Below are 13,727 nucleotides of genomic sequence, written 5' to 3' on the forward strand. Positions count from 1 at the left end.
TACAGAATTCCGCTATAAATTCCTCCCGATAGAAATGAGAGCGATTTACTTACAGCTTTCAAGCTCAGACACTTCTATTTCTTCAGTCACAATGTTTACTATTTCCTAAATGAATTACATGCTTGGCATTATTTCGTCATTATGCTGTACTATTAGTAAAACTATTCCATTAGCTCTTTAGCTTGTGTGAAAAAACACACGCGCATATTTCGTTGTTTTTTACAATGTTTAAATTCGGATTATTAATAGTGTTGCAGTTTTAATTGGTAATTTACTTTTATTTTTGTGCTATTTCCTCCCATTCTTCCTGTTGACTGGTATTAAGTTTATAGTTTGTATATGTTTCAATTCTATCATTTCCCTGTTCGTGTGTTTAGAGCCCAGTGTTCTGATATAGCCCGTTCTCTGTCTACAGACCGTGCGGGTGATGGGCAATGACATTTCGCATAAGCTGCGGATCTCCGGTGTGAAGAAGGGGGACGAGGGCGTTTATGAATGCAGAGTCACCGACTTTATCGACGATGAAACTCAGGAACACAAAGCCCAGGCCATCTTACGGGTCACAGCCCGCTACAGCCCGGACATGCAAGCGGCCGAAGCTGTCTCCCACATTCAGAGTAACGGACCCCGCAGGAGCAGCGTGCGCTCCACCACTGTGCCCGGCTCCGACAAGCGGCAAGTGGCAGAAGCCGCCCCTGGCGGCGAGGCAGCCTCCTCATCCACCCCCGCCTCTGTCTCCCCACCCCCGGGCAACGCAGCCATCATTGGACAGCACACCTCCGGTAAGTGGAGTCACATCGCCACCATGTGGGGACTCAGTGGGAAGTACAGTGCAGGAGTATGTGCTAATCTAATCCATTTATACCCGGGAGAAAGAACCTCAGTTACCAAATGGGTTTATACAGGCTTCACGGTGCAGTCTTACATTTCTATAATCTTCCCGTTTAATAATCAGCACAATATCTCACGAGCCTTGCTACGTTGTCCAGGATCGACCGGAATATGTCTGAGCAGATTGCAGCTGAGTTAGCTAAGAAAGACTTGCATTTATACAGCACCTTTCACGACCTCAGGACGTCCCAAAGCCCTTTACAGCCAATGAAGTACTTTTGAAGTGTAGTCACCAGTGTAATGTACGAAACATGGCAGCCAATGTGTGCACAGCAAGATCCCACAAACAGCAATGAGATAATGACCAGTTAATCTGTTTTACTGATGTTGGTTGAGGGATAGATATTGGACAGGACATGGGAGAACTCCCCTGCACTTCTTCAAAATAGTACCATGGGATCTTTTACGGCCACCTGAGGGGACAGAGTGGGCCTCAATTTAACATTTCAACCGAAAGATGGCATCTCTGACGGTGCAGCACTCCCTCAATACTGCATTGAAGTGCCAGCTTAGATTTTGTGCTCAAGTCTCTGGAGTGAGACATGAACTCACAACCTTCTGACTCAGGCGTGAGAGTGTGAAAACAATGCCAAGGCTGACTGACATCTAATTACTAGTTTATCAATTTGCCATTGATTAATTTACATTTAAAAATTTGAAACTATAGTTTCCACCAATAATATGCATAGTTCGTAGTTCTGTGATTATAAATGTCGACCACTGGACGTTTAGAAACTTGCAGAAATAACCAAAACATAAATAAAAGGAACGTATTAGAGAAATTAGTTAAGCGAAAGGAGGACAAAGTGCAGGGACCCGACAGGATAGGTCCAAGGATCCTGAGGAAAATGGGAGAAGAAATAGTGGAGGCCCTAGAAATCAAGGGGAGGAGAGTTTCCTCAATGTTTTTGGTGCATTAACAGTGTATAAATAGCGCGATAATTTTTTCAGGCAAGAAAAATCACTTGGAAGTTGTTTCCACCAGTTTTCAGCCATTAAAACACTATCCCTGAGTTGCATTGCACTATTTGAGCCTTCCTTTGATCGACACTTGCGTATATCAGAATGAGAGCCAGTGGTGTAGCAGCTGAGAGTTTTCTGGGCTGGCACTGCCAATGCAGTCTTGGTAAGTTAGTTTGAGATTCTTTTCAATTTGTTCTCGGTTGCTGCTAAGGCTGGCATTTATTGCCCATCCCTAGTGGCCCTGAGAAGGTGATGAATCACTGCAGTCCCTGTGGTGAAGGTGCTCACACAACGCTGTTGGGTATACTTCGTAGCAATTTGATATAACTGATCTACTTGCTAGGCCATGTCAGAGTCAATCATATTGGTGTGGGGCTGAAGTAACATATAGCCCAGACCAGGTAAGGATGGCAAGTTTCCTTCCCTAAAGGACATTATTGAACCAGTCAGGTTTACACAACAATGCAACAGTTTCATGGTCACTTTTACTGATACCATCCAGCTTTTAATTTCCAGATTTTTTTTAACTGAATTCAAATTCTTAAACTGGTGGGATTTAATCTCACCAGTCTCTAGATTATTAGACCAAATCTCTGGATTACAGGCCCAGTAACATAATCACTACACTACCATACCTATTTATGTAATGCAGCAGTTGCCAGGATCATCGAACCACAGCAGAAGGGAGGAGTTAGTGAATTTTGTGAGTTTAAACACAGATTTCTACAGCTGGGAAATGCTTTTTGAAGGTTTTTTAGGGGGGATTTCTGACTACAGATACCTGCAATTGCTTCTGACAAGGTCAGCCCACTGGCATATTTTTGGACTCCCTCTCACAGTGAAGGCTTCTCCTGAGCAGGTATGGCATTCATTATGGGCATACCATTGAATGCCATTATCATGGAGGAGGAGGAGCACAGGATGGAGCTAAGGAGAGTCGAGCACCATGTCAGGAAGATACAGCACACCAGATATTCCCTCCACACCCACCCCCCCCTACAGAATATACAGGCAGCAAAGGTCTTATGAGAATCTTTCTGATGAGTTGTGCAAAGTAGAGTGTGTTTCAGCAAAGCACCAATAGGACATCTCTTTCTGCTGCAGGAAGACCTCAAGCCATGCTCATTTGCCTGCCTTGATCTCTCAGTGGCTATGTAGGTGACCACCATCCTTCAACTTCTTAAGCACAGGATCATTGCAGGCAGCCAAAGAGGATCTATCAGCCAGTGTGCAGAATAGGCATGGATTCATCAGGTCACTGATGCCCTTTACTGAGGCCAATTCATCACCTTTGCAATACTGCAAGACAGCAGTGAGAGCAGGCCATACAGTTTGGTGGGGTTGCTGGCTTCCTCAAAATACAGGGTCTTTGAGGGTGCCTACAGAACACCCGTTCAACTCTATCAAGAGGAAGAGCTTCCACTCCCTCAATGTCCAAATTGCATGTGCTAACAATCAGAAGATCCTGCATGCCAATGCTTGATATGCAGGAAGTTGTCCTGATGCCTTCATCCTTCATAATTCAGCCCTATCTGACCTCTTTAGAGAAAAGAATCAAATCAATCAATAGCTTCTGGGTGACAACCACTATCCTTTGCTCCCATGGCTAATGACCCCAATAAGAGGGGCCCGAACAGCAGCAGTGGAGTGCTACAACAAGGCATATTGAGAGGACCATCAGGGTATTAAAAGCAGGATTTCTGCTGCCTGGGCAGGTCATGAGGGGCACTGCAGTATGCTCTAAATTGGGTGTCAAAAATAGTTGTAGCTTGCTGTGCCATTCACAGCTTTGCACTTCAGGAAGGGCTGGACTTTGACATGGATGACGAGGAGGCCTTTGCTCAGTTGGAACCAGAACTACATGGAGCAGAGCATCACGATGGCCAGTACTCAGAGGAATCCTCAGTAACTGTTGCAACGGGCATGGGAAAACAGGTCCTCTTGAAGTCTTCTCTTCTGTGTGACATAGTCCACCTTTGACACTACAGCCTGATCTCCTTCTCCCACAGGTACAGAGAGGGACATTCTCTCAATCCACTACCCGTCCCACTACATCATGCCTCTTTGCCCTTATCATGCCAGTAATATCATCGGAGTGAATAAATCAGCATTAAATTAATGCATCCCTTCCTGCATGACTAACCTTCATGAATAACAAAGCACATGTCAGTGTAAAGTCTATTTTAGTACAATAGCTAAAAATGCACACAATCACCCTACTCTTTTCTATCACCATGCTTCTCCTAGATGCCTACTATTGCCTTCCTGTACCTATTCATGTGCTCTTTCTAAGCGCCACCTCAGAGCCAGGATCATGGGTGGTGGTTGGCTCCTCATTCTGTACATGCGACTGAGGTGGCCCTTTTCAATTTGCTCTTGGGTAGTTTGGTGTCACCTCTCATGTTCCACTGCTGTAGTTCTGTGAGGGGGATGGCTCGGAGGTCTGGCGGTATCCTGCAACTGTGACTCAACTTGATCCTCATTACTTGCTTCATCATTATCGTCACCTTCCTCCTCCTAAGCCACCCTGTTGCTGTGGTGGATCTACAGAAAAGAGCAGAAGCTAAGAATGGGTGTGCATTATCCTCTTGTGATTAAGGAGATTTAGAAAGGGGTGGAAGATTGTGGCTATGTGGGATATGTGCAGTGTGATATTGTGGGTGCTCAGTCAGTAACCTGGCACCGGCAAGATGCTGTCAACCTTGTCATCTTCCACAGCAAGAGCTGAGTGCCTCCCCATGAGTTCTTAATGCTTCTCCTCTAATGGGGTGAAGTATTTAAGGTTGTGGAAGCCGCCTCTGGTGCTCTGCCTGTGGTGGGCATTGTGCACCAACTGGTCCTGCAAGAAGATAGAGTAAATGAGGGTAGGGCTCAACAGTTAAGGAGTCTGTGAAAAGTGCATGGGAGAGGTGGCATAAGAAATGTGGGGATATGAGGCTGTTTAAGTGGAGGCTGTTCTTTTAAGTAATTATTGCAATGGGAACTGGGCTAGCCATAGTGCAATATGCCAAGTTAGAGCCCTCCTTAACCAGAGAGCATTGTAAAGAGTTAGTTGTGCAAGTGTTGCTTTAAAGGAGTAAAGAGTGTGCTGGTGCCCAGTTTGGGCAATGAAGGAAAGGTAGAGTGTCTGATGTGTTACCTTGCCTGCCCTGCTGAGAATGTGAAACTTTTGTGGCACTGTTCTGCACTTAGTACCAATACCACCTCCCTCTAGATGGCGTAAATGATATTTGTGGGTGACTTGGTGACACCCACATCCAGGGGTCTGTTCCTTTTGCCTTCAATCCCCTGTCTGAGGGGTTGGAGGCTTGAATTAAGTTCTATGTTCTTCTCTGGCTTGGTGCTATGCTCAGCTGCCATTGTGGTGTTATTGTTGATGTTGTCATACTTCTTGAAACACATGATAAGACATGTCGCGAAGTTCTGTGAGCGAGCCAAGCACTTGGTTGTCCCACAGTCCGCTGCTGAAGTGTGCAGATTAAGCTGTGTTTTTAAACAGTGTACATGAGTTTCTATGCAGCTCAGCTGGGAGACAGAACAGTGCAGGACTTTCCTATAGCTGAAACACTGTACAATAGTTGAAATTTTGAATGCATTTCTCAGCTTTATAATTTATTTCAAATTATTTTAAATATCTGACTTGCTATTTTATCTATGTAAATATTAACTCCAAAACAATTGTTCAATTGTGCCACAAAATGATCACTTTCAAAACCAAATGAAATTCAAGGTAATATGCACAACTCTATAGAACTACTTGCTGCCTATCAATAGGTGAAAATGGATTATTAATTATTGTTGCTAGATAATGGAATAAAGGTAGAGTCATCAAAGGTAAGAGCTGATGGCTGTTCATTAGATTTGTGAGAGATGTGAATATTCTGTCTTTGAAAAATTGCTATGCTATTCAATGAGGGGTCAGCACAGCTGAGCCCAGTCCTTTCCTCACCTGATTTCCTATAATTGCTTCTTTTCTGGCAAGTGTTACTCGGTATTGAAACTTGCTGATTTTTCCTCCTTCCTAGCCCAGGGGTGTTGAGGCCAGTTGTAACTGCTGTACTGCCACCCTGGCTGAGATCAGTACAGGCCTAGGATCAAATCTGTGATGTTCCTGAGCTGTATGACTCAGTTCCACATTGATAATATATTTACCAACTGAGTCACCAGGGGAGTTAAAGTGATGCTTTTACTTGCTAGAACAAAATGTTATTCGCAAATGTTCAGAGATAACTAGCAACTTAGAGCTTTGATACAGAGGGCTATTTTTATAAAGATTAACATGACTAAAAGAAACATGCTGTAAATTGAGGTGCTTTTACATTTATTCATGTTTAGTTTGGATCTCATGAGACCCATGCTCTGGTTCCTCTAGTGTGCATTGACAAATCGGTTCCCTTATCTTGGCAGCAGAATCATAGACCTATATTTTTGTGAGTCTATGGGCTGGATTTTACTTACCGAGACGAGTTGGGGGCGGGAATGCTGCCTTCCGGGTTCTAGTCCTGCCCCCAGCGACGTTTGATGACCAGACGCTATTTTGCCCTGATTGGCCTTGTTAAGTCTGCCCTGCGGGCTTGCCGGCCAATTAAGGGAAAGCCGGTGTCCGATGATGTCAGTTGATGATGCTTCATCTGCCGGTTTTCTTAAAAGCATATGCACAACACTTGTTTGACAGATGATTTGACAGTGTTTGACAGCATTGAGGTGCTGTCAAACACTGACAATCACTGTCCAAAGGTGAACCCTTGCACCCAGGATCTCCAATTACTCTCTCCTTAGAATAAAACAGATGGCAGCTGCAGCTGAGACTGCAGAAGCCATCTGTCACTTCTCCCGATGAGATGAGCCTACACAAACACTTCACAGCTTGTCACCTGCAGAAACATCTAAACACAAAAAAAATTACTTTCATAACATTTCCTTACCTCTGATACTAACCATTGTCACTTTGCATCCTTCACACCACTTCTGCAGCTGTCATTCAAACATCAACATAACAACAGACCCACAGCACGCCTCACTTACCCTGGCAGGGTTCCCTGGCATCAGGAAGCCCGCAGCAGAAGGCTCAAAATGGGAAAAAGCCTCTTAACTGCCTGTTAACTACCTGTTAACAGGCAGTTAAGTGGCTATAATCCTCTTCCCGCCGCTAGGAGTCGGGTCCCTGCACATCGGGTACCCAACTCCCAGGAAGATTGGTTGGAGGCGGGTTGCGAGTGGGTTCGGGACCCACTCTCATTCTTTTTGAATTTCCCAGCAGCCCCGCCTCCAAACTTGCCTCCTCAGGGCTGGTAAAATCCAACCCTACAATTCTGCCCTCGGGATAAGGAAGCTGGTTTAGCAGTGTAAATGCTGCACTTGTGCCATCCAAACTAAACAAGTACGAATGCAGAAACATCTTCAGATAAATGGAACTTGCTGTGGTTTTGAAAAAAAATCTTGTTGTCGAGGCAATATTCGCCCTAATCCTTTCGAGGCTGAGGTAGCTCCAAAGCAGCTTTTATGTTAAAATTAACCATTTTCACGGGAAATCATGTAATGATTGTTTTATGTAGCTGATACAAAAATGATACACTTGGTTAGTACACTGTCCTTTCACCTGGAACCTGGGTTTGAATGCAGCTGAAGCTGATGGCATGATAGCCTTCTCTCTCTGCCAACTATAACAGCCTTTAGTAATATTAGTTTCTGAAGGTTATAGACCCACAGCACAAAACTGCCCATAATCCAGCACTAATTGGCATTAAGTTGGCAATCACACTCAAAAAGGCCACAGTGATGATCAGTGCGAGAAATTGAAATGTGCTGATGCAGTAGGACTTCTCTTCTGGCTAGGGTTAAGGAAAATAGTTGTGTAAAGTAGATGGAGCTTTACATTGTGTCTGACAATGTTCTACCTGACCTCTGTGTGCTTGACACTAATTTGGTTATATGAAAAGTATAACAACATTCCAATAAATACCCTCCTGCACATCCCCCACCCCCACCCCCGGTCTGATATTCTCTACCTTTATGAGGACAAAACTGTCCAAAAAGATTAAGGAAGAGCATTTGCATTTTTCAAAATTGGTGTACTCAAAATGGATGGTATTGAGTACCGGAACCTCAAGAGGAAAAGGAACAGTGCAATTCTGAGAACACATCAGCTGCTTAAACATTGTCATGTATTTGCTTTTCATACAGGTGGGAAACCAACACAGACACTAACTTCAGGTAAGGTGAATAATAAAAGGCTGTTTGACTTCTTTGAAAATAACATTGCCTGAGTTTAAAACTTTATGTTTACCTCAACTAAAGTCATTACATGCTTTTCCTTTATTTCCCTGTTATGGTGTTTGTGTAGCCAAAAGTTACTTACCGAGCCTCACATTTTCAATAAAGATGATGTGAGCAAATTTAGTCCTTTGGGACATCAGTATGTAGGCACATGCACATGTCTGTATGGGCTAGAAATTGACTTTGGGGCGGCCAGCTCGCTTGCGCCCAGAAATTACCGCTGCGCGCGGAGCCACTTGCGCCCGCCGGATATTCAGTTTCAGTGCCCCAAGTCGAAGCCGGCCGCAAATCAAGGGTTTCGGCGCCCCCGCTTGGGGCACTGAAACTGAATATTGGCGCGCTAAGTGCCGCAGCGCCACCCGCTGTGGAGCGGCAGGCTGCGGTACTGCAGGCCTTCCTCCCTCTCTTAAGGGGGAGGTGCCTGCAACAGCGCGATCGCCGCTCGCTAGTGCCGGCAAATGAGCCCGGCACCACGGAGAAGTGCCGGGCTCCCGGAAAACAGCCGGCAATGCCGCGGGGTGGGGGGGTGGAGGAGGCCGGGGAAGGAGGTGCGGGCAGGCGACCGCCGAAAAAGCGTCCGGCTGCACATCCGCCTTAACTCGCCCCACTACCGCATCAGGTAGGCCCTGTTTTCTGGTCGCTGTTTGCGGCCGCCGCGGAAGAGGCGGCCGCAACTCAATATGGCGGTCGGGCCGGTAGCGGGGCGGTAGCGGGGCACTGCGCACACCGATGATGTCATCGGTGGCGGCGCAGCGCTACTGGCTAACGCCGCCATTACCGCACCGCTGAATATCGGGGGAAGTTTAGCAAGTGGCGCAAAAGCCCTCTTTGGGCGAAAACTGGGCGCAAAGCCAACCGAATTTCTAGGGTTTGTGTCTGGGACTGTTATAGAAGCCTATTCATTTTCAGTCATTAAAATATTATATATTTTTACATTTAAAACATTGCATTCATCTCAAAAGAGGTCATTTTTTTTTGTTTTCTCAACTTTGTCTACTTTTCGAGCACTCTTCCACTGTCTCCCCATTGCCACACTTCATCTTCAGGAGAGTAGGACGTTATAGATCGGAGGAACCCTCATAGCCATATCTCTTCCACATAAAATGGTGCAGTGCTTGCCATCTCGTGGTCCAATTAAGAGCTGTCAAAACTCAAAAAAATTGCTCAGTCTAGACAAGTAAGTTAAGAACATTAAATCTCAGTACTGAGATTCATACACATGATGCTCAGAGTTGGGAATCCAATGTTCTTCCCTTCAATCATACCTGGCTACCTATAAAGACATTTTATAAATAGAGGATATATTATAATTAGGGCCACTGGTTTACAGTGACTGAATGTCAAATTCTGTTCTGTTTATATTGGCATTTACTGGTGTGAGTTTCTCATTGTGCAATTCCATCCAGTTTCTGTGAAAATGGAAAATTCGTGGCTTGCCTATAAAAGTCAAAAGATTGCTATTTCCTCTAACTGGGGCCACTGGTTTATGATAACGAAGTCACATTCCATTTTATTATTTGAGATTTTGGGATTGTTACTAGTGTTTTGGGGATCATAATCCATAATTCCATCATTTTTCCACCAAAGCAAAATAAAAGACTTGAAAGACTTACGCCTTTCATGACCTCAGAACATCTCAAAGCGCTTTACAGCCAACAAATTACTTTTGATTTGTAGTCCCTGTTGTAGTATAGGAAAATATCTGTGGCTTTGGCCACAATAAACTGTGAAACACTTTTTATTTTGAGGCTGAACCAACACCTCAAAATTAATGAATTTACAAGTGAGTTGTGGTCAACCTCACAATTGGGAATAAAATGTTGTTGCAGTACTGTCCATGACATTCTCTTTCTGATACTTCTTTGAACATATATAGGGGTAAATTTTCATCCTTCACCTCTGCCACAGAGATTTCCACTTTGAGAAAAGAAAAAAATTTACCCCTTAAATTGTAGATCCTGGCTGGGAGCAATCTAACACATTTGCTATGCAGGGTGTATTGATGCCTAACAACTTCTACACTATGATCAAAGCTGAACCCTTTGCAGAAGTTGTCTCAGTTGGTTAGATGGGAGTTGGAATTCTTACTAGCAGGAGAACAGATATTGTTGACTTGGACCTGGGTGGAAGAGTTTGTGAATTCAGAAAATTGTGAGATAATACATTTTGGTAGGAAGAATGAGGAGAGACAATACAAGCTAAATGGTACAGTGTTAAAGGAGGTGCAAGAAGAGAGAGACCTGGGGGTGGCTGTGCACAAATCTTTGAAGGTGGTAAGATAGGTAAACGAAGCAGCATATGGAATCCTGAGCTTTATAAATAGAGGCATAGAATACAAAAGCCAGGCAGTTATGCTAAACCTATATAAAACATTAGTTTGGCCTCAGTTGGAGTATTGTGTCCAATTCTGGGCACCGCACTTTATGAAGGACATGAAGGCTTTAGAGAGGGTATAGAAGAGATTTACTAGAATGGTTCCAGGGATGAGGGATTACAGCTTTGTGGATAGACTGGAGAAGCTAGGGTTGATCTCCTTAGAGGAGAGAAGGCTACAAGGAGAATTGATAGCAGTGTTTAAAATCATGAAGGGTTTAGATAGAGTAAATAAAGAGAAACTGTTTTCAATGGCTGAGGGGTCGATAATCAGAGGGCACAGATTTAAGGTGATTGGTAAAAGAACCAGAGGCGACATGAGGAAAAACTTTTTCATGGAATGAGTGGTTAGGATTTGGAATGCATGCCTGATAGTGTGGTGGATACAGGCTCAATAGTAACCTTCAAAAGGAAATTGGATAAATACTTGAAGGAGAAAAAATTGCAGGGATATGGAGAAAGAGCAAGGGAGCGGGAATAACTGGATTCCTCTTCGAAAGAGGTGGCGCAGACTCGATGGGCCAAATGGCCTCCTCTGTGCTGTACTATTCTATAATTCTATGATTCTAAGTTAGTGTTTTTTGTTTAGTTTTTTAGGTTCAGTGTATTTTTTTGCTGTGTGGTGGTGCAAAAAGGAAAGGAGGGAAAGGGAATGCCAGTCAAAGAGGTCTTGGAGCAGTAGAGGAAATAAGCCTTTGGTAAAGAGGCCATACCTTAAGCAGCCTGAGGGGGAGAGACAGAGAATACCTCTTGCGCATAATGATATCAATATTTTAGGTATTTCTTTACCAACTTAATTATTTATATTTTTCTTGATTGTACTATAATTATTCACCATGGTGAAAGTGATTAATGGTCTAGGGCACAGTCTTCATGTTCACCTCAATGCCAGCCTGATCATCATCCAGGCATGAGTTGTGCTGACCTAATACATTTTTTCCTTGCTGCTGAAATTAAACACCTTTGGACATTCATGTAGGAGATCTGAAATTGTATTTGAGATGTGACTGAAATTTGCAATAAAACCTAGACAAGTTATCTCTGTGAGGAAGAGAAAGTCGTCCATGGAAGGAGCATTTCCATATCATTTAAGCATATCTCCTGGTGGGATTGGCCCAACAGTGGATTGACAGGGCCCATGGAGGTTTCTGGATGCTGAAGTGTTCCATTATTTTGTGTATAGTGTGAATGTGGGTAGAAAAAGTATAGGAACAAATATCAATAACAAAAGATTTTTCAACAATATCAACCTGTTTGAAATTATATTAACAGTTTCACTTCATCTATCAGGATAGCTAGGCAAAGTCAATTGTAATATTATCAAACCAGGAATAAGATAATGACATAATGGAACTTTCTTCAGTAAAATCTAGGTTAATGGGTTAATAAACATAGAAACATAGAAGATAGGAGCAGGAGTAAACCATTCGGCCCCTCAAGCCTGCTCTGCCATTTAATGAGATCATGGCTGATCATTCAAATTCAGTACCCTGTCCCTGCTTTCTCCCCATATCCCTTGATCCCTTTAGCCTTAAGAAATATATCTAACTCCTTCTTGAATATATTTAATGAATTGGCCTCAACTGCCTTCTGCGGTAGATAATTCCACAGGTTCACCACTCTCTGGGTGAAGAAATTCCTCCTCATCTCTATCCTAAATGGCTTACGCCTTATCTTTAGAATGTAACCCCTGGTTCTGGACTCCCCCGCCATCAGGAACATCCTTCCTGCATCTAGTCTGTCTAGTCCTGTTAGAATTTTATAAGTTTCAATGAGATCCCCTCTCATTCTTCTAAACTCCAGTGAGTATAAGCCCAATCGACCCAATCTCTCCTCATATGTCATTCCTGCCATCCCCAGGTATCAGTCTGGTGAATCTTCGCTGCACTCCCTCCATGGCAAGAACATCCTTCCTCAGATAAGGCAAACAAAACTGCACACAATACTCAAGGTGTGGTCTCACCAAGGCCCTGTACAACTGCAGCAAGACATCCTAGTTCCTGTACTTGAATCCTCTCGCTACGAAGGCCAACATACCATTTGCCTTCTTAACCGCCTGCTGCACCTGCATGCTTACCTTCAGCGACTGGTGCACAAGGACACCCAGGTCTCGTTGCATTTCCCCTTTTCCCAATTCAGTTCCGTTCAGATAATAATCTGTCTTCCTGTTTTTGCCACCAAAGTGGATAACCTCACATTTATCTGCATTATACTGCATCTGCCATGCATCTGCCCAATCACCCAACCTGTCCAAATCATACTGGAATTTCTCGGCATCCTCCTCACAGCACACACGCCCACCCAGCTTTGTGTCGTCTGCAAACTTGGAGATATTACATCTAGTTCCCTCATCTAGATCATTAAGATACATTGTGAATAGCTGGGGTCCTAGCACCAATCCCTGTGGTACCCCACTAGTCACTGCCTGCCACTCGGAAAAAGAACCGTTTATTCCAACTCTTTGCTTCCTGTCTGCCAACCAGTTCTCTATCAAAGTCAGTACCTTACCCCCAATCCCATATGCTTTAACTTTACACGCTAATCTCTTATGCGGGACCTTATCGAAAGCCTTCTGAAAGTCCAAATACACTACATCCACTGGTTCTCCCTTATCTATTCTACCAGTTACATCCTCAAAAAATTCCAGTAGATTAGTCAAGCACGATTTACCTTTTGTAAATTCATGTTGACTTTGTCCGATCCTGTCACTGTTTTCCAAGTGCTCTGCTATTACATCTTTTATAATGGACTCTAGCATTTTCCCCACTACCGATGTCAGGCTTACCGGTCTATAATTCCCCGTTTTCTCTCTACCACCTTTTTTGAATAGTGGGGTAACATTAGCTACGCTCCAATCCATGGGAACTGTTCCAGAGTCTATAGAATTTTGGAAGATGACCAGCAATGCATCTACTATTTCTAGGGCCACTTCCTTAAGCACCCTAGGATGTAGATCATCAGGCCCTGGGGATTTATCGGCCTTCAATCCTGTCAATTTCCCTAACACCATTTCCCTACCAATACTGATTTCATTCAGTTCCTCCCTCTCATTAGACCCTATATTCCCCGACATCTCTGGGAGGTTGTTAAGCCTAACAACAGAATTTAACTTTACATTCACTAGAATCTAGAGTAATGGTAAAGTTGTTGTGGAACCTAGAAACGAATCTAGCTAAAGGATAAAATATCACAAGAGGAAACAAATCAGGCACCTTGTCACAACA

General features: G+C 43.8%; 1 protein-coding gene across 2 annotated transcripts in view; it reads left to right on the plus strand.

The window, feature by feature from the left end:
* vstm2b (V-set and transmembrane domain containing 2B) overlaps window positions 1-13,727 on the plus strand; it is a 61,295-nt gene that overhangs the window by 5,145 nt on the left and 42,423 nt on the right. Inside the window, exons 4-5 of one of the 2 annotated variants that reach the window (XM_085991531.1) lie at window positions 416-782; window positions 8,038-8,067. In XM_085991531.1, coding sequence (XP_085847657.1) covers window positions 416-782; window positions 8,038-8,067 — 397 coding nt within the window. The remainder of the gene's footprint in view (window positions 1-415; window positions 783-8,037; window positions 8,068-13,727) is intronic. The other variant, XM_085991532.1, reaches the window with a different exon arrangement.

Source organism: Somniosus microcephalus, chromosome 6, assembly GCF_052327205.1.
Source record: "Somniosus microcephalus isolate GS21.2 chromosome 6, FLI_Smic_1.0, whole genome shotgun sequence".
NCBI lineage: Eukaryota > Metazoa > Chordata > Chondrichthyes > Squaliformes > Somniosidae > Somniosus > Somniosus microcephalus.